The sequence below is a fragment of the Diceros bicornis genome, chromosome 33 (genome assembly GCF_020826845.1).
Source record: "Diceros bicornis minor isolate mBicDic1 chromosome 33, mDicBic1.mat.cur, whole genome shotgun sequence".
In the NCBI taxonomy this organism is placed as follows: Eukaryota; Metazoa; Chordata; class Mammalia; order Perissodactyla; family Rhinocerotidae; genus Diceros; species Diceros bicornis.
The window spans coordinates 36,761,470-36,787,743 of record NC_080772.1 but is presented as its reverse complement, the minus strand read 5'-3'; the positions used below and the strand labels follow the sequence as shown (position 1 = coordinate 36,787,743).

Here is a 26,274-nt window from a genome sequence, read left to right as displayed (position 1 = left end):
TTTGATTCTCTTCACTTTTCCATTCCTTTCCCTCCTCCCTCTCTCCCTATATCTGTCTCTTTATCATTTGACACGTTCTGTTGCCTCCACATTCCAAATATCTTTCAAACTTATCAGTTGTTTACATACCCACTAAGTCTAAACCACTTCATGTCATTATCATTTGTTATTTGGATTACAGTCGCCTCCTAACGGGTATGGCTAACTGCAACCTTGCCCACAACAATACTTCATCTACACTATAGTTAAAATAGCTTTCCAAAACACAAATCTAGTCAGGTCACTTCTCTGTTAATGACATAAAACGTAAATTCTGACAAATTTCCACCATCCCACGTACCTATCTTCCAGCAACTTTATACATGGAAACTACCTTCCTCCATGTCACTACAAGTAAACTATGTCTGCTCCAATATCAGGTCAACTAGAACCCATGCCTACTCATCTACTCAAGGACCTCACAGTCTCCTCTGTTTCTTTTATCAAGTTTGCCTTTACCAATAGATTATACCCATTAGCATAAAAGAAATCCAATCAACTGATCCCGCTTCCCTCTCTAGCAGCCTCATAACAGCAAATTACCTCCAAAATTACTATCTCAATGCCTCTTCTACTGTTTTCTTGATTTCTTATTTAATTCCACATAGACAAAGAACATATGTTATAGGATTTTAATAGACGATTTTTGACTGAGATTTCCTAATAATTTAGCAATGTTCTATCTCTAAGAAATTCTATGTACACTTAGAATGTTGATTCTTCAGTTGTCATGTCTATAAATGTCAAAAAGGTAAAGGTGGTAGATAGAGCCATTCACATATTCCATATCGTCATTGACATTTTGTCAAGTTGTTCTCTGCAATTAGGATTATGGTTTTGTCTATTTCTCCCTTTTAGTTCTGTCAGTTTTTTCTTCAAGTATTTTCAAGTTGTATTATTAGGTGTATACATATTTATAATTGTATCTTCCTGAGATATTGACCCTTTTTTATTTATGAAGTGTCCGTTTTTTTTTCTCCTCTAGTAATGCTACTTGTTTTTAATTCTAGAATTTCCGTTTGGTTCTTTTTTGTAATTTCTCTGATGGGATTCCCCATCTGTTAATTTATTGCGATTCTGTTTTATTAATAATAACTGCTTGAAAGGCCTTGTCTACTATCGCCAACATATAAATCATCTTAGAGTTTCTATTCACCGAGATTTTTATCAACTTTTTCCTGCTACTCTATGCCTGGTAATACTCTAGTATGTGTTCGGCATTGTGTTTTATACATTCCAGATACTCTAGATTTACTTTTCTCTGAAAGGTGTTGAGGTTTTGTTCTAGCAGGCAGTTAGATTCAGACTGCAATATCTATTTCCTGCAATAGGCAGAAGTTGAAGTCTCTGCTCATTTCTTTCTTCCAGCTGCTGATTTTACTAGAAGAACTGGAACATTCCCTACATGTGTAGTTCAGTGGGAAGACAAAGATTTTGGTAGAGTTACTACATAGATTTTTGAGGCTCACCTCCCCTGTAGTTTTCCACCTAAATTTTCTAGCTGCTCTGCCAGCCCTGAACTCTGGCTTCTGGCAGCTTAAGGCTTGGATTTCTGTTATCCCCGCCCCATACTGAGAATTGCCACCAGGACAAAAAAAAAATTTGCAAATATACAAATCTCATCTGATATAGTTTCCATTTTTTCAAAGATCAAATTCCCTCCAGTTTCTCTCTGGTTTTGGCTGCTCTCCTGGTCCTTCAAATAGTTGTTTTCTTTTAAAATATCTTAAAGTGATTTATCCAGATATTATTATTGTTATCTGCAGATTGGTTAGTATGACAAGGATGCTCCAGCATCAAAAGCCACAAACCCAACTCTACAGAAACTTTTTTTGTTAGCATCACCAATAGCCCCACATTGCTAGATCTAATGGTCAATCCTCAGCCTTCGACTTACTTACCCAAACTATCCACAGAATTGGACACTCCCTGCTCCTGGCATCACTTTCCTCACTGGCCTTCCGCGAAAACGTACTCTCCTGTTTTCCTCCTAGCAAGCTGGCCTCTTCTTCTTCGGCTTTGTTTTCCTGGTTCTTCCTCTTCTTCCAGACCTCTTAACATTGAAAGCATGCCATGAATCAATTTTGTAACTTCTATTTTCTGTCTACAAGCATTTACTTGGTGATCCAATTAGTGGCTTTAAAAATGACCAAATCTATAGCTTTTCTCCCTGAATTCCAAACATATACATCTAACTTGCTGCTTACCACCTCTACTTGAAAGCCTATTAGATGTCTCAAATACGTTATGTCAAAACTTGAACACTTAATATTATACCACTCAAACATGTTTAACTTGCATTGTTAAATATATCATTATTGGTCATTCGAAACTTCCAGATGCTCAGATAAACAAAAATGTTGAAGTCTTCCTTGAATGTTCTATTTTCTCAAGCTCACATTCAAATGTCAGGAAATATTAAGTGCTCAACCCAAAAAATAAATCCAAGACTATGTCTACTACTCGCCTTTGAAACTGCTCAAATCCACCCTGGTCATTATCGCTTGTCTTGAGATTTGCAACTGCCTCCTAACTGACTTTTCAGCTTCTACCCCTGCCACCTCACTATTTTCTCAAATCAGCAGCTAAGTTATTCCTTCAAAATATAAAACAGATAATATTACTTCTCTGCCAAACAACTGTTCAATGGTTTTCCATTTCATTTATAGTAAAAGCCAAAGTCTTGATAGTGACTGAAAAAGTCCCATGTGGCCTGGCGCCTCTCTGACCTCTTCCCCTTCTCTCCTATCTGCTCAGTCTGCAGCTGCCATTTTGGACTCTTTTTTCTAAAATTGCAGACACTTAGCTTTTCCCTATGTTTTAAATCTTGTTTTTCTCGAATAGCACTAATTTTCTTGCTTCAAATACATTCCATTTTTTAAATTATATTTAGATTGTCTTCCTCCACTAGAATGTAAGCATGAGGATAGTAATTTTTGGTTTTGTTGTTTGTTTGTTTGTTTACTGCTATATTCCTAGAATCCACAACAGTGTCTAACACAAGTTTGGTAATGAATAGTTGTTGAATGAATAAATGAATGAATCAAATCCTGCACAACTTCTCTTTAATCTTTGAATAAAGTACAAACTCCTGATATGTTTTATAATCTTCTGTATAATATTGCCTCTCTACCTCCAAAGAGTTTCCTCTCTTTAAAATAGTCTTTGTCCCCACATGGATAATATATGGTGATGTTTTAAGTCTCATCTTTCAAGAAGTATTCTCCTACTTTTTCAGAACCAACTTTACTCCTAGTCTGGATTAGTTTTACCTTGTTTCCAGGATACCTATTACTCATTGTAGTATTTGTTTATTCAACTGAAGCTTAAAACTGTAAGTCATTCATAGCAAGACCATTTCTCTTTTGTGCACTATTTTGTTCCAGATATTTGGTCAAATATATTTGTCAAAAATTACAATTAATATTTATCAAAAATAAAACCTGAAAGGTATTATTATTGTTAACCTAAAGTTTTTAGAAGTGAGCCATGATGTGGAAAAACCAGTATCTGAATGCAAGTCTTTCTAACACCACATTCTTTCCACACAAAATATCCATGAGTTATATGATTTTCTTATAGGAATGCTTAACTAACAATTGATCATAGCATATTACATCTTTTGTTCCAATATAAGTTATAGACCATCCCTGGGAATTTTTCTTTGACAAAATGAGAGTCTTTTTCTATAGCAATAGGCAAAGCGTGGTAGAACAATGTTATATTCATCTTTAGACATATATATTTATGTATCATCAATCTTCAAACCACTTAAAATGCTTTACAAGGGTTGCATGTCACCACACAGTGAGAATTACGATGACTCCAGTGGAATTTGACAGATCATGAAGTTAATTTACCTGTTAGGGTGCCAAGAGTCCAAATCTCCTTAGTTGCTAATCGCTGCAGGAAACTCTAAAAAGCTAGCACCTGAAGCAACACGGAGGAACATTTGAGGCAAAGCACGATCAAATGCCAGTTAATCTAATCAAATGTGTGGTGACACACATTGCACTAAAATTCTTCAGAGGAAAGCAGTAAGACGAAAAGCTCAACATGATGTAAATTAATGAAGAACAAAGTCAAATCGTAGTTAAAGTGTTATTCTTCCCCACAAGACATACATCAAAGCAGAAAACTGCTTTCTGCCCCACTGTGAAGACTGTAATTATTTCTAATGCTTTATAAAGACAGGGCTTGTGCTTGTCAAGTAGAGAAACATAGATGTTTTTCTTGGTACACATTGAAGTGTTTTAAATGAAAACACAACAGTCTCCGTAGTCAGTCACTCTTGGATGTGAATCATAGATTTACTAACCGGGAGGTATGAGATCTCATACGTGTTGCGAAAACTGTGTGCCTCACTTCCTTCTTTTGCAAACTGCAAAACTCTTCTCACTCCTCGGACTTATTGAGTCCAACTAATAATTCAAAAATTAGTTTTAAACGATTTCAGTACAGAATCAAGAAAAAAATGATCATGTGTTACCAAAACCAAAGTTGAAATGGAAAAGCTAAATGAAGTTTATATATACAAGGTTCGTTGCGTAAGAAAATACTCAGAAAATCCAACAATTTCCTTTACCCCAAAAAGGTCCACACAGCCCATAAACCTTTTCCTCTCACTGAGAGCTAACTGTTGATGCTCGGGGAGTGCCCTGGAACGGAAAATGTCAACCAAGGAGAAAGCCGTTGATTCAGGGAGCTCTGTCTGCTTCCTGGTAAACCTCGTCTTCCCCTCTTTCGTGCATTAATTTCCATTTCATCCAGTGCTTCAGGCTCTACTTTTTGGTGTTTAAATTTGCCTTCCCTCAGATTTCCTTTTAATCGGCTATGTTACTATGCACAGCTTTGTAAACTAAAGGCTTGAAGAGGGAAGAAAAAAAGGGGGGGGGCAGAATCAGCAGAAACAAAGCTCCCTCATCTTGGTCAGCTCTGTGAACCTTTCTACCACCCTGACTCCATGTTCTGGCCTGTGATCTGGAACTCAGACTCTGATTTAGGGTACTGGATGGAAGATGCATTGGTTTTCCTATGCTCTTCTCATCTAAGGGCAGGAAACTTGTGGAAAAAGGGCCCTGGTGCACATCCGTAGCTTTGCTAAGTTCTCTCTCAGATTCCTCATACTTAATCACGTTTTTCAGCATTAGAAATAAACCTTTACATTAAAAATTCTCTGATGCCCCTGCTCTGGACTGAATTACATGTTCCCAAACCTCATATGTTGAACCCCTAACCCCCAATGTGACTGTACTTGTAATTGATAGTTAAGGGTAAATGAGGTCCTAGGATCTGATAGCGTGAGTGTCCTCTTAAGAAGAGACGGCAGAGCGCTCTCTCTCTCCGCCACAGGAGGACATAGGGTGAAGGTGGACATCCGCAAGGCAGGCACAGCTCTCTCCAGAAACTGCACTGGCCAGCGCCTTGGTCTCGGACTTCCCAGCCTCCAGAACTGTCAGAAAATAAATTTCTGCTGTTTAAGCCACCCAGTCTATATAGTATTTGTTATGGCAGCCGGAATGACTAATGAAGCCTCTGTTTATTTCACACAAAACAGTCCCTTAGTGTGGTGTTTAAAAATACATGAAAGGACTGACTGCCTCCGAGGGTAAGGGTGAGCCCAGGAGCAGAAAAAGACCAACTGCCCGACAGCTGTGACCTACCATCCTCTGAGGTTACATTCAATAATACAAAGCAGCAAGGGATGTTTCAAAGACAAAAAACAAAGGCATATTCATTCATTCATTCACTCATTCATTCCCTCACTCACTCAGAAGGTAATAACCTCGTGCTTGCCACAGGCCTCCTTACAAGGACAACGAGATTGTTGCCTTGCCAACAGGCAATTTAGTAGAGTACATAGACACATAATCTAGTAATTAAGATGCAAAGATCACAAATTAAAAATGAAAGCTATTTTATTGATTGTTACAACAGCAGAGAGGAGAGACATCTAATCTACTTAGAGAGAAGGAAAGTAAGAAAAAAGACAATATTCAAATAAGAAGCTATCCAAAAAAGTACAAGCTTATCTCCTAATCCGTTTCGTATATTCAGTTCAGGCCGTCGAGTGTATTATTTTAAGAAAGCACTAGGTTTTCCAGGAATCCAAATCCAAACCAAACAATCTCTTAGTCCCCAAAAGAGAGGAAAATGTAATTCTAATTTGTAGCTTCCAGGTTATTTTGCTCTGCATTTTGCACTTTGTGAAAACAGAGCACAGCAGGAAATGTAATTAACCCCCATTTAATCTGAAGCTTTCACAGTTTGGTTGAAGAGGTTACACCACTGTGAATGTGGTGTTTTAGTAGGTTATAGACAGCTGCTCATGGTGCATACATTACTTTTGTGGATTTAACAGAACTGCTCTGAGCAAAGATCCCCAATAATTTGCCTTCTGGATTAAAGTCTCGGAGTCCTGTAGCCTCTGCGCACACAAAGTTTACAGGAGCAAACACTTAACAGTCATAGCAATGGGACCAGGTCTTCCAAGGTCCCAGAGGGCTAGAAGTGATGTGAAAATTTTAAAAATTAGCATTCTCCTTATGAAATGAATAAATGCATAAATATGACATTCCCTCCTCTTTTTTGATGTTTTTTTAACCACTCCAGGAAGGAGACCCTGATAAGTAAAATAAAAATTAAATTTTAATTTTAAAAAGCACTGGGGGGAAAAGGAACATCAAGGAAAGTAACAGGAAAAGGAAACATTTGCTCTAAGATCTAAGAGCTTCACTTAAGAGGTTATGCTTAATAGTTCCAAAGCTCAGGCCCTTCCTACGTGTAGTAGCCTCCACAGCTCTTCTAACTGTAGCAACTACAGTTGTGGGGAAGAGAGAAGAAAACCTAAAAAGTGAATCCAATGGCATCTTTTTCTGGGAAGCCTGGGCCTGTAGTATCTTTGCTTATCCAAATTCCTAGCACAATCATCAGTGGACCTGCCCAAATCCACAAAGTATGTAAACCCCTTGTAATTAAGGGGGGAGCAGGGGTGGAAGGGGCTTGTAGATGTCACTCTCAGAAAAGCGGCGAGTTACGATGGAGACTGAAGGTCAGGTGTGTTCTGAGGTGGATCCAGCCATGAATTCAATACTTACTGCATGCCTAGTGTGTGCTAATATGCTTAGAAAGAAATAGAGATTTTAAACAAATGATTAGTATAGGGGGTTATGGACGCATTTAAAGAGGAATTAACCTAGCCCTTGGAATTAGTATAGACTCCTCTATAAGACGACGTTCAAAGTGAGAACTGAGGAAATGGGAGTGGTTTCCTACCATAAGTGTAGAGAAGAAGAATATTTGGGGCTGAGGGGAGAGACAGTGAGAGGTCTCTGGGACAGAAGAAAAAAAAAAGGAATTACTGGAACTGAATAAGGCCAGAATGGAATAGTCCTAGAACACTTAAGGCACAGACAACAGGAGAAAATGATATAGGATGAAGTTTGAAAGGTAGTCGTGAAGCTGATAGTCACTGCTAAGTATCAGGGTCTTCATGCTAAGACTGAAACACGGGAATCTGTGTTTTTGGAAGTCACTTCATAAACTGATACATGGAGAAAAGATGGGAGAGGGTGACAAGAGTGGCTGTAGAGGTACTAGATGGGTGACCATACAATCCTTCAGGCAAGAACAACCCTCCAAACAGAAATGTGGCAGCAACGGGGTGAAAAGAGGTGGCTGTATTAAATATGTTGTTTAAATGATGTGGATGCCCACATGGCCTGGTACTGCATTAAACATCTACAGAAGCTTTGAAAATGATGGTGTTCTTTACTGAATTTTGTAAAGGACTGGCTTGAGAGCTTTGCACACTACTTCTCACAGAAATTTCATTTAAAATCCCCTGTAGACATGCTCCCTCTCTGTGATGGTTAATTTTATGTGTCTATTGTATGGTACCCACTTGTTTGGTCAAACAGCAGTCTACATACTGTTGTGAAGATATGTTTTAGATGTGATTAACATTTAAATCAGTGGACTCTGAATAAAACAGATTATCCTTTACAATGTAGTTAGGCCTCATCTAATCAGTTGACAGCCTTAAAAAGAAAGTCCAAGGTACCCCATGTCTCCAGACTGCCTTAGGACTCGAACTGCAACATCAAGTCTCCCCCAGGTCTCCAGTCTTCCCTGCAGATTTTGCCAGTCGCCACAATAACATGAGCGAGTTTCTTAAAATAAATCCCTCTCTCTACATGTACATCCTGTTGGTTCTGTTTCTCCAGAGAACCGTGACTAATACACTCTCTTTCAACTTTCCTACTTACGGCAGTTGGGTTTTCCTCTCAACATGCTGCCCTCTCCCAGCCAGAGAGATTTTCCATTCACTTTCTTTTTTTTTTTTTTAATTAATTTTTTTTTTTTTAATTTTTGGTTTATTGCAGTAACATTGGTTTATGACATTGTAAAAATTTCAGGTGTACATCATTGTACTTCTATTTCTGCATAGATTACATCGTGTTCACCACCAAAATACTAATTACAACCCATCACCACACACATGTACCGAATTATCCCTTTCACCCTCCTCCCTCCCCCCTTCCCCTCTGGTAACCACCAATCCAATCTCTGTCCCTATGTGTTTGTTTATTGTTGTTACCATTCACTTTCTTCTGCCAACTCCCTAACCACTGCACCATGCCACTCTACCAGCCAGAAGGGGCCATCATGCTTTCTATTCCCATCGGCCATTTGCTGCTCACAGAGGCAGAAGATTAGCAGCTCCACCATCCCCAGCAACAACCCAAGTTCCCCACAAATGGGAAGTCCCATTTAATACATTTCCTACAAGAACTGTCCCTGCTACCAATCCTATACAACAAAGGAGCTGCCAAGAAGTCACAAAGAAAACAAGGATACGTTTATCCTAGAAGCCAGGAGATGAAAAGACTGAGTTTATGCGTACATTAATCATTAGTCCCTGTTGCAGATATTTAGGAGGTTAAAGCCAAAGACTCAATGATAAACTCAAAGTGGCAGACACGAACGAGGAAGGGAGGAGAAATAGAGGTGACTGCCAGGTTTCTGTCTTAGGTAACTGCATTAATGAAAAAGGCCCTTCATTTTACGGAGAAAGGGAAGACTGAGAGAGGAACAGGTTCGAAGTCACAGCGTTTTAGAGAGATGAGAAGTTAACTTTTGAGGATGTTAAATATGGGTGGCCATGAGACACCCAATTTCAGAACCAATAGACGGATCTGGAGGTCAGAAGAGAGGTAACATCTGGGAATACAAGTCTATGAGATGATGACTTACGGACTCTTATCTAAGTCATTGGTGGCCCAGGAAAGATGAACAGAGTAAGAAAAGAACAATAAGCTCTGGAAATTACCGATATTTAGCAGTCAGGTACAGGGAGAGCAGCCAGCACAGGAGATAAAAATGGACAGCAAAATGGGGGGAGGGAGTGGATTTCATACCATCTATATATATATGAGCCAGTATTATAGAATCCCCTGGGTTCATCAAAGTTCTATTATAAATGAAATTTGCAGTTATAAATTGATCTCAGAAATACTAAAACTGGTGGAGTTCCTCTAGACTGAAAATGTGAGACAAGCAAGAACTTCCCCACTATTTGGAATAGACAAAGCTGAATTATCCTTCAAGGGCAGAGGCTGACAGGAGTGAGAGGTGGAAGTAGCAGATCTAAAGCCCTCCCCTGACTGTTTCTCTTGGTCTGTCTTTGCTCCTGCGTATTTTAATTTCTCTATGTCTTAGTTTTGTCTTTAGGAAAATTAAATTAATATATTTACCTTCAATTGTAGATGTAAGAATTAAATCAATATAATATATAACAACAATATAATATATTGAAAAGTAGTAATCCTTCCATAGTATAAATGTATATCAAATATATTTGTTAATTATTCCTCAATAAAGTTAAAAATGTTTTTTAGAAAATTAACTTTGAAGATAAGTAAACTAAGAATCTTGTTGTAGACAATTTATATCAATTTCATCCAACTGTAAATATGTTAATTTTAAAAAGTACTTCAGTTGTTAAATTCAGTAGAATATTGGGAACTGATATATTCTGATGAATTAATATATTTCCAATCACTCCCTCACCTTCGTCAGATATTGGTGAACACTGCATTGTCATCAATCAACCATCTTGGAAGGTTATTAACTGCCACACAAGGCAGTCATTCAAGATAAATTAGCATTTTCTAGAGGACATATTAGAGAATGACAAAAACGAAATAATCTTATTCGAAGCTGTCTTTATAAAACATGCGCTGTCTTGGACAATCTCAAGTTGTTGCTTGCTTATCTCTTGTGAATTATTTATCCTCCTCACAAACTGCACACTAATTAAACAGTAATTAAATGAAATAGAAACATTACATTGTATGAAAGAGTATGCCAGAAGAACCATGTGATTAAAAATGAAACTATTATAAAGGTGTATTCATTTTACATTTGTATTTATAGAAAACAATAAAATAGGAGAATGGGACAAATAAAAGGAAAAGGAAAAGAAATATCCCAATCTGAATTTCCCATTCATCTCTGTAAATTAAGACTGTACCTGAATATCCAATCTGAGGAACTGATTAGCTGTATTACCAAATACCTACATGTGACTAGTGAAAGACATTCTGTATGAACAAGTAACATTTTCAATACTATCAAAGTCTAATACCATAAAAAATTTTAAGTTGCACAAAAGAAAAAATTCTTTGGGAAAAAGCAACAGTAAATTATAATCCCAAACTTATTTTCTCACCTCTCATTTACCCCTCAGATCTTTGCAAGATGATCTCATCCCTATGACTCTGTAAAACTAATCTTTATAGAAAGAAGGGTCTTCAATTAACAAATGCAACAGCTGCTTTCAGTCTTAATTCTTTCAACTTTCTGTAAAATATCTGACACTCTATTCTTCTCATATATATTTCTTAATCCCCAACAAATCCAGACATACCTTCAGTTAGTCACTATGTCTTGTCAAGTCAACTTCTAGAATGCTAGTTACATTTAACCTCTGGTTTCCATTTCCCCCTGCCAGAACTGAACTTGGTATCTCTGGTTTGGAATATGAAATAACCTCATTCAATTTTTTCCATGCTGCTTGTCAATCTCCCTACACACACACATTTGAGTCCATCCTATACAGTTGCAAAATACCAATTTTTACTCATATTTTGACACCCTGATCATGTGGCTCTCAAGATTATACTTTTAATGACTACCCCTGGCTATAGAATCAAGTCTATAGTTGGCCAATTACTACTCAAAGCACTATTAGATCTGGTTCCACCATACTCAACCTGCTTTCTTATCTGTAATTCCATCTAATTCACTTCATGGATCCACCTTTCCCACCAAGCAAGACTTCCTGCCGTTCCCTAAAAATTCTGCGATCCTTCTTGTCTTCATGCCTTATTGTTTCTTTTTTCCATCTTCTACTAAGCCTTTTTAAAGCCTAGCTCAACTACATTTTTCTCTATGAAGTCTTCTCTAAATCTCCTCCATCGAAGCCATCTCTTCTCCTGTGTTCTCAAATTACTATGTATTATTCATATAACCCATACCACATTTGGCTGAATATATTTACTTATGTTCATGCCATATTTCTTCTACAAGATTGTCAGTTTTGTTAAGATAGAGATTCTCTTTTGGTTACACTTCTGTCCACAAAAATACCAAGAACAACATAAGTGCTTAATTATGTTTTTGTCATATTACATTAAAAATTTCGATTTGCTTTCAGGGCTGGTCAGGTGACATAGTGGTTAAGTTTGCACACTCCACTTCAGCAGCCCAGTGTTCGTGGGTTTGGATCCCAGGCGTGGACCTACACACGACTTGTCAAGACATGCTGTGGCAGGCATCCCACATATAAAAAATAGAGGAAGATGGGCACAGATGTTAGCTCAGGGCCAATCTTCCTCAGGAAAAAGAGGAGGATTGGCAGCAGTGGTTGGCTCAGGGCTAATCTTCCTCATCAAAAAAAAAAAATTTCAATTTGCTTTCAAGGAGACTTGATTTATCAACTCATTTCTTTAAAAAATACTCTTTACCTTTAATATAAAAAGATGTGGGGTTGATGAGGGCTTTTGGTAACAAAATGCTAATAAAACCATGTGAAAATTTACCCCTCCCTAATAATTTTAGTCATAATACTATTACTACTATTAAAATATAATATATTTCCTTCAAGTGTGATTTAAAATTTTCTCAATTAAATATTATTAAAAGTTAAATTATTTAGCACAATGTTTTAAAACTAAGCATTATTAAAATGTGTCATAACTATGAATGGCAGGAAAAGTGGTAAATTCATCAGTAATTTATAAAACAATTTATAAAAGTCATAAATGCTCTTTTCATATTACCCTGAAAGACAGCTATGCCACATGGATATACAAAACATCCTATTGTCCTCAGTCAGGCACAATATAACTAAAACTACATAGTTGCGCTATAAAAAGAACATTTTATTGGGCATTTCATGCCAAGAGGGGCCAATTGAGTTACAACAACCTATCATTAGTAGTGCATTAACCTCTGACATTACTTAATATTCATAAGTGTTAGTAGGTGGCAGTGTCAAAGGTGAAACATTTGAAAAATGTCTTTGAAATAGAGGGAAAAAAACTAACATGCTTTCAATCTGAAAGTTACATTCATAAGCAGGCATTCATACAACCTGGCCTTTGGAAAAGAGGATAAAACTTTTGCAATCAATTTATCACTTTAAAAGGCTATTGTATAGTAACAAATGACTTTACATGCACATAATGTGATCGCAAAATGTTTCTTTTTCAGAGTAAACACAGGGTAATGGAAAGAGCTGCAGACTCAAAGCCAAAAAATTTGTGTTCTCTCCCAGGCTTCACCACCTGCTGCCCACACGACCTTTGTCAAGCCATTTAGCATATCTGGTCTGTGTTACCTCATCTGTAAAATGAGAAAGGTGAACTCAGTGATCTCTCAGGTAACTCTAAGCTCTATAATCCTAAAACTCACAGGAATTACATTTCAATAGAAGAATCTCCAAGACTTTCTCTTACAATATCCCTCAACAACATGCTCACTGCTGTTTTGCCACATACTGCCATATTTTGCTCTATTTTTGAATGTAGATGGTGAATTTTCCCCATGCACTCTAAATCTCCAAAGTGTCAGGTTGGTGCTTTACACCCCATGGGCACTCAAAAAATATGTGGAATGGATACTAAGAAGTGCTTCACTAGCATCCATTTTTCTGCTCCCAGTTATTCCTGACATTCAATTGCATTTTATTTCATCCTAAGGAAGTTGAATTCACTGCCACTTCCAGGAAAGAATCCTATGATTTAGGCCAATCCAGGAAGCATATGACATCCTCTTGGGGACAGCGATTGTTTCAGGAGTAGGCATGTGACCACACCTGATTTTAACCGAGTGGATCTTGAGGTTTTTGCTTTGCATGTTGGGCTCTCTTGCTTCCTTTGACGGTATTATCTCCACACGTAAGGCCTGGAATAGCTCAGCTAGACGAAGGACTAAGCCGACACCCAAAGGAAGGCCAAGGGGGGGACCGCAGAGAAATGTCACTGGAGCTGTGCTAGACATTGCGACCCTCTTGTCCAACCTGTGTGTAACGTTCTCACTGCCTTTGGACTTTTGGTTTTATGAGAGAGTGCATTTACCTTTCAGTTTCAGACAGTTTAAGTTAGATTTTCTTTCACGTGCAACTGAAATATTCAAATGTAGGCAATTAATAAGCCTGTAAAGGATCTGATTAGTAATACCTCAGGGAATATCTCGAAAACTAAACACTGATATAAGAAATATATTATTATAACATTTTGTTTTCTTTTATGTTTTAACATCAATTCTATAATTTGTATTTTCAGTATATATAACTCCATAATTTAAAGAGTTATTTCATTTTTCACAAAAACATAACTTTGAAAATAATGTTTTGGGCTTTAAAAGCAGGTTTATAATATTTGTATTGCTCAAGAGACAATATTTCAAAACAGTAACATCTGAAAATCTGAATACAATAATCATTACTTCAGAACTGATTCCATACACTTGTTACAAAGTATTCTGTTCTCTGCCTGTACACCTTGCTTCAAAGTTCTATTTTTATTCTGCTTCGCAAGTAAAAAGCTAGAAAGAATGTCTCTCCCACACTTTAACAACCAGAAAAAGCCAAATAATCTATAAAAGCATAACTCTTTTATAATAAACCAGAGAGCTGAGGTTGCAGGGCAAAAAACTCACTTGAAATCTAAGGAAAGTCATTTGCCTCCAAGGAGAGAGAGGCATAAGCTGAGGCAGAGCGTAGGAGGAAGAGGCACAGGGTGCTATATTACCACATAAGAAGAATCTAGCTAAAAATCATTTTAAAAATTCTAAAAGGATGTGAGCGAGAGCTATCATGAGATTATAAGACCCTTAGGAGCCTCAGACTCAAGGAACCTTCACCTCCATTCACAAGCTCTTCATTGACCTCAACAGGACCTTAGGAGAGATTCTAGCGGCAGCAGAGAATGAAGAAAGCCTCTGTCATGGGAAGATATGGAAAGGAGGGAAAAGCATGAAACCCTGTCTATCTCTACTAGGGAACAAAAGCTTAAGGCATTAGGAGAAAGACAGCAAACCCCATCATCCTCAGGATACAAGTGGGGACACACGGCAGTTGGGGACTAAGGTAGGGGAACAAATAAAACCCTCCATCCCTGGATACAGGCAGGAAAATGGCTTGGGTTCAGACAATTGGAGATGCTCTGCTGCTGGGGTAGGGCCAGAATCACTTAGAAAGTTCCACTCCTGAGACCCAAGAACACAGTGCCTGCCTAAAACCGAGGCTGAATCGGGACAATAAAGAATGATCCTGCCCCCTCCAACTACAGGCTAACAAGCACAGGGAAACAAGTAGCACGAGTCTCATGCTGAAGGAAGTGTAGAACATGGAAAAAGAATCTCCCTGAGGCACAGACTCATAGGAAAAGCCTAAAACTGAGGATGAAATAGGAATATTGAGAAAAACTTGCAACCTAGTGCCCACTCGAAGTACAAAATAATCCTAGAGGAATTTGAAGTCAATGACGGACCAAGGGTAACCATAGCAATAAAAAACCCTCAAGTTTAACTCAACCCTCCATTCTAAAAGCTGAGCAAAGAAAGCAGTGAGCCTTACTTCCAGACATAAATACTCTTCACTCTACTATCTTACATATGTGTCAGCTTACCAAGTACAAATTTTGAGAAATGCAAAGAAGCAAGGTAAAGCAGCACACTGGTAGGAGACACAGCAATCAAATGAACCAGACCCATATACAATTCATACGATTAACATGGTGATGATAGAATAAAAAGCATGGTTAAGACGAATGCCTTTGATGGGGTCATCAGTGGACTCAAAATAACTGAGGAAAGAATTAATGAACTTGATGACAGATGGATGAAATTACTCAAACTAAAACCCAAAGGAGAAAAAAAAGATTAAAAAAAATTCAGGACAGAGCGTCCAGGTGGCATGGAAAAATGTCAAACGCTTGTAATTAGAATTTTAAAAGGAGAAAAGAAAGAGAAGGGAGCAGAAGAAATCCTTAAAGAGGTAATGACTGACGTCTTCAAAAATAATGAAAGACATTAAAATACGGATTTAAGAAGTCAGAAAACACCAAACAGGATAAATACTTTTTTAAAAAAATACCTAACACGTTGTAGTTAAACTGAAGAAAATTTTTTGAAAAGTGAAAATCTTAAAATTGGCCAGAGAAAAACGGCACATTTGATATAATATAAGGATTGTAATAATCTTTCCATCGAAATTATGCAAACTGGAAGACAACAAGATGACACATATTTAAAGTGCAAAAGAAAAAAAAAACCTGTTAACTCAGAATTCTATACCAGTGAGAACATGTCTCAAAACAAAAGAGAAACAAAGGTAAAATAAACATATTTTGGGGGGCAAACAAAGGCTGAAAGAATTCATTGTCAATAGGCTTGTGCTACAAGAAATATTAACTCAGTTTCTTCCAGCAGAAAGGTTATAATGCCAGGCAGAAATTTGGATCTACACAAAGAAATGAAGAGCTCTCGGGCTGGCCCCGTGGCTTAGCGGTTAAGTGCGTGCGCTCCTCTACTGGCGGCCCAGGTTCGGATCCCGGTGTGCACCAACGCACCGCTTCTCCTGACATTCTGAGGCCGAGTCCCACATACAGCAACTAGAAGGATGTGCAACTGCGACATACAACTATCTGCTGGGGCTTTGGGGGACAAAAAAAGGAGGAGGATTGGCAATAGACGTTAGCTCAGAGCTGGTCTTCCTCAGCAAAAAGAGGAGGATTAGCACGGATGTTAGCTCAGAGCTGATCTTCCTCACAAAAAAAAAAAAAGAAAGAAAGAAATGAAGAGCTCTGGAAATGGCAAAAATAAAGATAAGTACAAAAAGCTTTTTTTTGTTAATTGCTTTCAAAGACACATTATTATCTAAAGCAAAAATAGTATCAATGTATTGTGGGTTTTACAACATATATAAAATAAAATATATGAAAACGGCAGCATAAAGAATTATAGAGAAGTGGAAATATACTTTTGCAATTCTTTAACACTATATTGGAAGTGGTATAAACATTATTTGAAGGTAGATTCTGATAAAGTTGTGAATTGACAATACTGGGCAACCACTAAAAACATTTTTAAAAGAGTTATAATTAAGAAACCAATGAGGTGATAAAATGGAATCATAAAATTAAAAAAAAAACTCAATCCAAAAGAAAATACAAAATGTGGAGGAAAAAAAAAAAGAACAGATGAGACACGTAGAAAACAACTGGAAAAGTGGTAGATTTAATTCCAACCACAGTGATGCTTAGATGAAATGTAAATGTTCTAAACATCTGAATTAAAACAGAGAGATTGTCAGATTGGATTAAACATAGACACACACACACATATACACACACACAAGACACAGGTATGTGCGGTGTACAAGAAACCTGCTTTAAATATAAAGACATAAATAATTTAGAAATTAAATGAAGGGGGAAAATATACCGTTCAAACATTAATCAAAAGCAAACTACAGAGGCCGTGTTAAAGCAAACCAAGTGGACAACAAAAGAAGGAATATTACCAGGATTAAGAGGGACATTACATGATTATAAAGAGATCAAGAAGACATTAATATGCTAAATGCATATTCTTCTAATAGCAAAGTTTTAAAATGCATGAAACAAAAACCGATAAAACTGAAGAGAGAAATAATATCCACAGTTATTGTTAGAAACTTCAACCATCCTCTATCAATAATGTAAGAAATGCATAGATAGAAAAATTATAAAAAAGATTGAACATCTGAACAACATTATCAACCTATTTGAATGAATTTACATTTATAAAATACAGTCATGCACCACATAATGATGTTTTGGTCAACGATGGACCACGTGTATCACAGGGGTCCATTAGATTAACACCACATGGCCTGAGTGTGTAGTAGGCTATACTATCGAGGTTTGTGTAAGTACACCCTATGATGTTTGCACAATGACAAAATCACCTAACGACATATTTCTCAGAATGTATCCCCTTCATTAAGCGATGCATGACTGTAGTCCACACAATAACAGTAGAATGTACACAGTATGTTCACTAAGATAAACTATTCTCTGGATAATAAAATAAACCTAAATTTTTTTAAAAAACTGAAAACATGCAAGCGAATTATACTAGAAATAAATAACAGAAAGCTATTTGGAAAATCCCCAAATATTTGGAAATTAAGCAACATACTTCTGAATAACCCATAGGTCAAGAAGAATCAATAAGAAAAATTTGAAAATATTTTGAATTAAATGAAAATGGTAACATATATCAAAAATTATAGGATGCAGCTAAAGCAGTGTTTAGAGAAAATTTTAGAACACTAAATGCTTATTTTAAAAAACAATAATAGAGGCAGGCCTGGGGGCATGGTGGTTGAGTTTGTGCACTCCGCTTCAGTGGCCCAGGATTCATGGATTCAGATCTCGGGCACAGACCTACACACCACTCATCACCAAAACTCTGGCGGCAACCACACACAAACTAGAGGAAAATTGGCACAGACGTTAGCTCAGGGACAATCTTCCTCACCAAAAAAAAAATAATAATAGTTTTGAATCAATGATCTAAACCTCTACCTTAAGAAACTAGATAATAAAGATGAAATTAAACACAAAGAGGAAAGATAACAGCAAAAAATAAATAAAATTCAAAATATAAAAATAGAGAAAATAAATGAAAGCAAAAGATGGTCGTTTGAAAAAATTAAGAAAATTGACTAACCTTTAACCACAAAGACAAAGAAAAAAGGAAGAAGACAAATTACAGATATCAAGAATGAGAGAATATTGTTCAAATGATATCAAGAATGAGACTCTAACATTAGTCACTGTAGATCACACAGACCTTAAAGGAATATGAAGTTAATATTAGGAACAACATTATGGCAAAAAAACCCTGAATACTTAATTGAAATGGACAAATTCTGTGAAAGACTCAAACTACCCCAGCTCACAGAAGTAGAAATAGATAGTCTGGATAGTCTTATATGTATTTTAAAAAATAATTTCTAATTCAAAACTGTCCCGCAAAAAAGACTTCTGAGAAAGTTCACTGCACTGGAAAATTCTACAAAATATTTAACTAAGAAATGATACAGGGGTCAGCCCGGTGGCGTACTGGTTTAGTTTTTGCGCTCTGCTTCAGCAGCCCAGGGTTCACATATTTGGATCCTGGGCACGGACCGATGCACCGCTTATCAAGCCATGCTGTGGTGGCGTCCCATATAAAGTAGAAGAAGATGGGCACAGACGTTAGCCCAGGGCTAGTCTTCCTCAGCACAAAGAGGAGGATTGGCAACAGATGTTAGCTGAGGGCTAATCTTCCTCATAAAAAAAAAAAAAAAGAAATGATAGAATTTCTACACAATTATTTCCCAAAACCAGAAGAAACATTGACAAATCTGTTTCTAAGAATTATATAAAAATTCAGTGCCTAAAAATATCCTTAATTAATTTGTTAAAAGAACAAAATTGGAGGACTCACCCTACCTGATGGCAAGACACATAAAACTACAGTAATTAAGACGTTATAATATTCGTGAAAGAATAAATATGCACATCAATGAAAAGAGTCCAAAATAGACCCACAAATATACGCTCAACTGATTTTCAACAAAGGTGCCACAAAACTCTAATAGGGAAAGGAAAGTGTTTTCAATAAATATTGTTGGAACAATTGGATATCCATATGGACAAAATTAACAGCGACTCAGAAGGGGAAGTCAAGATGGCGGTGTAGGCAGACTCTGAACTCACCTCCTCCCACAGACACAGCCAATTTACAACTACTCGTGGAAAAATTACCCCTGAGACAGAACTGAAAACTGGATAAGAGGAACTCCTGCAAAAAAGGACAATCCTAATCGAGGTGGAAGAGGCAGAAACTCCCTTCTGGAGAGAAAAAACACCGCCTTCACAAGCCACCAGCTTCACAGCCACCCAGGAGCAGCCCAAAGGTACACAGCCCTCCCTGGAGGAGTGGGGCCCTGAGTCGGGGAATGCCCCTGCTGTCGGCATTTTGTGGACCTAGCACAATTGAGATAAGTGGCATAATATCTGACTTTGCCTGCTACTAAAACATTGGGAGTACCCCCAGAAAAGCTGGTTCACAAAGAAATTAAAATTGGCTCTTAAAGGGCCCATGTGCAGACTCATGGGGTTCAGAAAGCGACTGAAAATCAGCAGAAAGAAAGGTGCACAGTGCTTTGGTGAAAAGAGACTCACCTGACAGGCTCTGAGTGCATTGCAGTGAGAGGTGAGACCTCTCCAGGGACTGGGACATTGGTGGCGGCCATTATAGTGGCCTGGTGTGGACGTGCTGACACAGACAACATTGGAGTTCTCCCTGGGGCCTGCAAGCCCAGATCTGCCCCACCCACTAGAGCACAGATTTAATCCAGCTCAGCCAGGGTGGGCAGCCCACTCTACAGACTGGCCCCACCCAACAACAAGCCCTCAGGCAACTTGTGGGCCTGCATAGATTTGTGACTGGATTCTCTGCAGCCTGGCAACTGAGCCCACTTCAGTGGGGCAGGCTGTGCACAAGGAGCCGGTGGAGAGTGTGGGGCGGTGGTGGAGTGTATGGGGCTCCCGCCATGGAGAGATTGGGTCCAGTTCAGGAGGTTGGGGCACACACATGGGACAGGACTGTGTGTGTGGACCTGTGGGTGGCAGGGCTTGTCAGCTCCAGAAGACTTGTGCTTCTCAAAGACCCACATAGGGGGTTTGCCCCAGCTTCCAAAGCCTGAAACAATTGGGCGCTCCCGTGCCTGAGGCCAGCCCCACACAGCTGCAATCCTCAGAGAGCTGACAAGAGACCTAAAGGCTGGAGGCTTATAGCAATTGTAAGCCCCTGAGCCTAACAACCTGCCACGTTTAACTTTTAAAATTAATAAATGAATATGGTAAAGTTGCAGGATACAAAATCAACATACAAAAATCAGTTGCATTTCTATACACTAACAACAAAGAAGCAGAAACAGAAGTTAAGAATACAATCCCATTTACAATTGCAACAAAAAGAATAAAATGCCTAGGAATAAACTTAACCAAAGAGGTGAAAGATCTGTACACCAAAAAGTATAAAACATTGCTGAAAGAAATTGAAGAAGACACAAAGAAATGGAAAGATATTCTGTGCTCTTGGATTGGAAAAATTAACATAGTTAAGATGTCCATACTTCCTAAAGCAATCTATAGATTCAATGCAATCCCTGTCAAAGTTCCAACAACATTTTTCACAGAAATAGAACAAAGAATCCTAAAATTTATATGGAACAACAAAAGACCCTAAATAGCTAAAGGAATCCTGAGAAAAAAGAACAAAGCTGGAGGTATCACACTCCCTGATTTCAAAATATACTACAAAGCTGTAGTAACCAAAACAGCATGGTAATGGCACAAAAACAGACACACAGATCAATGGATAAAATCGAAAGCCCAGATGTATGGACAGCTAATCTTCGACAAAGGAGCCAAGAACATACAATGGAGAAAAGAAAGTCTCTTCAACAAATGGTGTTGGGAAAACTGGATAGCCACATCCAAAAAAATGAAAGTAGACCCTTACCTTACACCATACACAAAAATTAAGTCCAAATGGGTTAAAGACTTGAACGTAAGACCTGAAACTATGAAACTTCTAGAAGAAAATATAGGCCGTACGCTCTTCGACATCGGTCTTAGCAACATATTTTCAAGCACCATGTCTGACCGGGCAAGAGAAATAATAGAAAAAATAAACAAATGGGACTACATCAAACTAAAAAGCTTCTGCACAGCAAAGGAAACCATCAACAAAATGAAAAGACAATCTAACAATTGGGAGAAGATATTTGCAAACCATACGTATGATAAGGAGTTAATCTCTAACATATATAGAGAACTCATGCATCTCAACAACAAAAAAACTAAAAACCCAATTAAAAAATGGGCAAAAGCCCTGAACAGACATGTCTCCAAAGAAGATATACAGATGGCCAACAGACACATGAAAAGATGTTCAAAATCATTAACTTTCAGGGAAATGCAAATCAAAACTACAGTAAGATATCACCTCATGCCCATCAGAATGGGTATAATTAACAAGACAGGAAACAATATGTGTTGGAGAGGATGCAGAGATGGGGGAACTCTCACACCCTGCTGGTGGGAGTGCAGACTTGTGCAGCCACTATGGAAAATAGTATGGAGATTCCTCAAAAAATTAAGGATAGAACTACCATATGATCCAGCTATTCCACTGCTGGGTATTTATCCAAAGAACTTGAAAACACCAATTTGTAAAGGTACATGCACCCCTGTGTTCATTGCAGCGTTATTCACAATAGCCAAGACTTGGAAGCAACCTAAGTGCCCATGAAGGGACAAATGGATAAAGAAGATGTGGTATATATACACAATGGAATACTACTCAGCCATAAGAAACGATGAAATCCAGCCATTTGTGACAACATGGATGGACATTGAGGGTATTATGCAAAGTGAAATAAGTCAGAGGGAGAAGGTCAAATACCGTATGATTTCCCTCATTAAGTAGTAGATAGTAACAACAACAAACAAACATATAGAGACAGAGATTGGATTGGTGGTTACCAGAGGGGAAGGGGGGAGGGAGGAGGGTGAAAGGGGTAGCTCGGCACATATGTGTGGTGACGTGTTGTAGTTGGTATTTGGGTGGTGAACATGATGTAACCTATGCAGCATAATGATGTACACCTGAAATTTATACAATGTTATAAACCAATGTTACTACAATAAACAAAAAATTTAAAAAATAAAAATAAAATAAATAAATTAAATTAATTAAATATAGACAAAAAGATAAAATTAATAAAATTCAAATTAACATTAAAAAAAATTAAGTGATTCTTACCTCACATCATGCACAAAAAATTAAAACGAATCAAAAATTTAAATGGAAAAGTTGAAACTGGGAAAAAACATTGAATAAAATCTTTGCATCCTTGAGTTAGCCAAATATTTCTTAGATAGGACATAAAGAACACCGAGCATAATAGAAAATCCTAATAAGCTGCACTTTATTGAAATCAAAATATTTTGCTCCTTAAAAGATATTTTTTAAAGTGGAATTGCAAGCCAGAGAATGGGAAAAATATTTGCAATACATTTGTCAAGCAAAATATTTGTATCCATTTAAGGAATCATTTTTTTGTGTGTGTGTGAGGAAGATCAGCCCTGAGCTAACATCCATGCCAATTCCCCTCTTTTTGCCGAGGAAGACTGGCCCTGAGCTAACATCTATTGCCAATCCTCCTCCTTTCTTTTCCCCTTTTTCTCTCCAAAGCCCCAGTGGATAGTTGTACGTCATAGTTGCACATCCTGCTAGTTGCTGTATGTGGGACGCCACCTCAGCATGGCCCGACAAGCGGTGGGTCCGTGCGCACCCGGGATCCGAACCAGGGCCACCAGTAGTGGAGCGTGTGCACTTAACCACTACACCACAGGGCCGGCCCCCTAAGGAGTCCTTCTAACTCAACAAGAAGATAACTATAAAAAAATAGGCTAAATATCTGAACAGATGTACAGAAGATAAACTAACAGATAAACAAAAGAAGGTACACAAATGAACATGCCCATGAAAAGATGTTCAACATCAACAGTCACCAGAGAAATGCAAATTAAATCTTGAGAAGTCACTACACACCCATCAGGATAGCTAAAATTAAAAAGACTGACAATTCAAGTGTTGAAAAGGATGTGATGGCAACTTAGACTCTTACATACTGACAATGGAAAAGTAAAAGGGTACAGCCACATTAGAAATCTATTCAGTCATATCCTAAAATGTTACTCCTCCCACACAATCTAACCATTCCAGTCCTAAGCATTTATGAAGACTTGCACATAAATGTTCATCTCATCTTTAGTCACTGTCCAAAAATTAGAATGAACCCAAATACACAATGAATGAATGAACAAAATGTAATATATCCTAACAATGGAAAATAATTCAGTATTAGAAAGAAACAGATTACTAGAAAACACAGACGATCTAATATCAGTATGCTCAGTGAAAGAAATTAGACATTACAGAGTCCCTATTGTATTATTCCATTTATATAAAAATCTTAAAAATGAAAACTAATCATAATGACCAAAACAATAGCAATTGGTGATTTCCTGAGACCAAGAGAGGAGGAAGGGATGGACTGCCTACAGGAACAATGAAACATTTGGAAATGACAAAATTCTTTCTTATCCTGTGACGGTGGTTTTACAGTTATATATATTTGTCGTGTCATCAAATTATACACTTTAAATGCACCCAGTTTATTGTAAATAAATTATCCCTAAAGTTGATATTAAAAATAACTCCCAATAAATTCCTAAGAGCAAATACTATACCAACCTTCAGACCACATTATTTAACTGCTCTTATTGGACACCATTTTATTTATATTCTGTAATAACCCCAAATCATGACTGAATAGCTTTTGAAAATTCACATCTCTTTCACATACTAGGATCTCTAGTGCTTTTTTCTGTGTGAGAATGTTCTTAAACACAAATAAAAGAGCTAAAGCCATCAAGCTTATATCAGTCTCTTTTAGCTTCCTAGTCCCAACTATAGTAGACTTTTCATAAAAGGAGAAACCCGAGCATACAAGTATCTTTGATGAAAAAGCAGTGGATCCAGTGCAATGCTGCCCCTCAAACTAATCATGTTTGTTTTCCCAAAGGAGACATCCAAACCAGAGTCTGGCCCCTGCGTTGGCTCCTAGGTCTATTAAATTATTCCCGTGGCATGTTTTCCTTGTCACATTGCTTGGAATGGGTATTTTATCTACAAATGCACTGCTTTGAGAAATGAAACCAGCTACATTTATACAGCTTGCTGTCAACATCAACATTACTATTCCAGCAATCTCTTCCCAAGAAAGTAAAATTGCGTAAATATTCAATTGGTGTTTCAGGAACTTTCTGAAAGTACTCATCTAAAAACAATAGACAGCTCAACTAGTCTCATGTACTCTCCAGGACTCGCCTAGAAACTCTTGCCTCAAAACTCTTGGCTCTCTGGGTCTATCACTCATAAAACATTATATCCCGAACCTCACCCAATCCTACTCAAGCCCAAACATTGAAAAGACCTCTTTAAGCCCCATAAATATCCTGCCTTTGCTCTCCCCCTTCTGAGACACTACTTAAACATTATTAAGGGAGGTATCTCATATTTCTTTTTCTGTGATAAGCAGTGATCTCCCATTTGTTTCATCAACAGGTTATTTGGGTGGCATTTTCAAGGAGCAAGCATTTAACAGCTTCTTGATCTCAACAAAGCTGAGAAGTTTCAGAATGCTCAATTCCTCATTCAAATCAGGTACAATGATTCAAGACAGTCTCCAAGAAGTTAGTTCCTCAAGTCTCTGTATTTTTTACCATGAATGTTTGTCCCTAAATTTCTCAAATAAATCTTACAGTTACATTTTCCTGACATAAGATACTCGGGGCTTTATTGTATTTAACTAGGTGAGTGGTTAACTAATGTAATTAATATTTCCATAACACTATCTAGTATTTTATTACAATTACAGTATCTTATAATCTAAGTTATGAAAAATATAGACCACCAATAATACGAGCCAAAAGTCCTATTTGGAGAGTGACGATATCTTAGGGGCAAATTGTATCAAGCCTTATTAACATACCATCCAGATGTAGGCTGTAATCACCATTACAGAATCACCACTCTGTCTGGACACTAGAAACCAGGGCATTTCTCAAAGGTTTAATAAGAGCTGCTCTCTGCCCTATCACTCAGCCTCCTTTGTAGTTCCCTCTCACTTCATGCTGGAAATGTTACAGCTTTTCCTACAGAAGTGGTAAACAGCTGCCTTCCTCTCTCTCATCCATCTGCGTTCTCTTTCAGAAATGTCCTGAGGTTGCTGCATGCGTAATGTATCCTGATTTATATCCCGGGTGTGTGTATTTTTCTTTAGTCTGTCAGTGGAAATTTGAAAGACAGAAGCTAGACTCATGGGCTAAAGGATTCTTTCTCAGAGAGCTATTAAAGCCAAAATAACAAGATAAACAGAAAAATATCCCCAAAACCCCCACGTACGTGCAGTTCAAAAAGGAAGGAAAACAAATGGCAGACGGGCATTCTCTATATTTTTACCTCACTAATAATTGAAAAAGCACAAATAAAAGCAAGTTTTTTTCTCATTGAATATCATATATGCTTACTGTGTGCCAGAGAGTGTTCTAAGAATTTTACAACTCTTCATGTTTAATCCTCATTAAATCCCTGAGAAATAGATAGTACTGTTACCCCCATATACAGACGAGCAAACTGAGACAGAAGTCATGTACTTTTCCCAAAAGGATCCAGTGAGTAATGGGAAAAGCCAGGGTCCATGCTCCTAACCACTAAACTATACTGCCACCCGATACCTGCACCTGGAAGAAATGAAACCAAACTTCCACAAATACCCCCAGAAAACGGAAAAGGAGGAAACCTTTCATAGTTCATTTTATGAGGCCAGCATAACCTTAACAAACCCTGACAAGGACATTACAAAGAAAGGAAAATTAGAGCGAAATTCACTCATGAAAACGAATGAAGGGCCGGCCCCGTGGCTTAGCGGTTAAGTGCTCGCGTTCCTCTGCTGGCAGCCCGGGTTCGGATCCCGGGTGCACACCAACGCAC

At 37.7% G+C, this 26,274-nt stretch overlaps 1 protein-coding gene across 3 annotated transcripts in view; it reads right to left on the bottom strand.

Moving 5' to 3' along the window:
* Positions 1-19,989, bottom strand: part of CNBD1 (cyclic nucleotide binding domain containing 1) — a 310,066-nt gene extending 290,077 nt beyond the window's left edge. For all 3 annotated transcript variants that reach the window (XM_058528986.1, XM_058528988.1, XM_058528987.1), the window contains exon 1: positions 19,827-19,989. In XM_058528986.1, the coding sequence (XP_058384969.1) occupies positions 19,827-19,936 (110 nt within the window). In that variant the 5' untranslated portion in view covers positions 19,937-19,989. The remainder of the gene's footprint in view (positions 1-19,826) is intronic.
* Between the last annotated feature and the right edge of the window lie 6,285 nt (positions 19,990-26,274).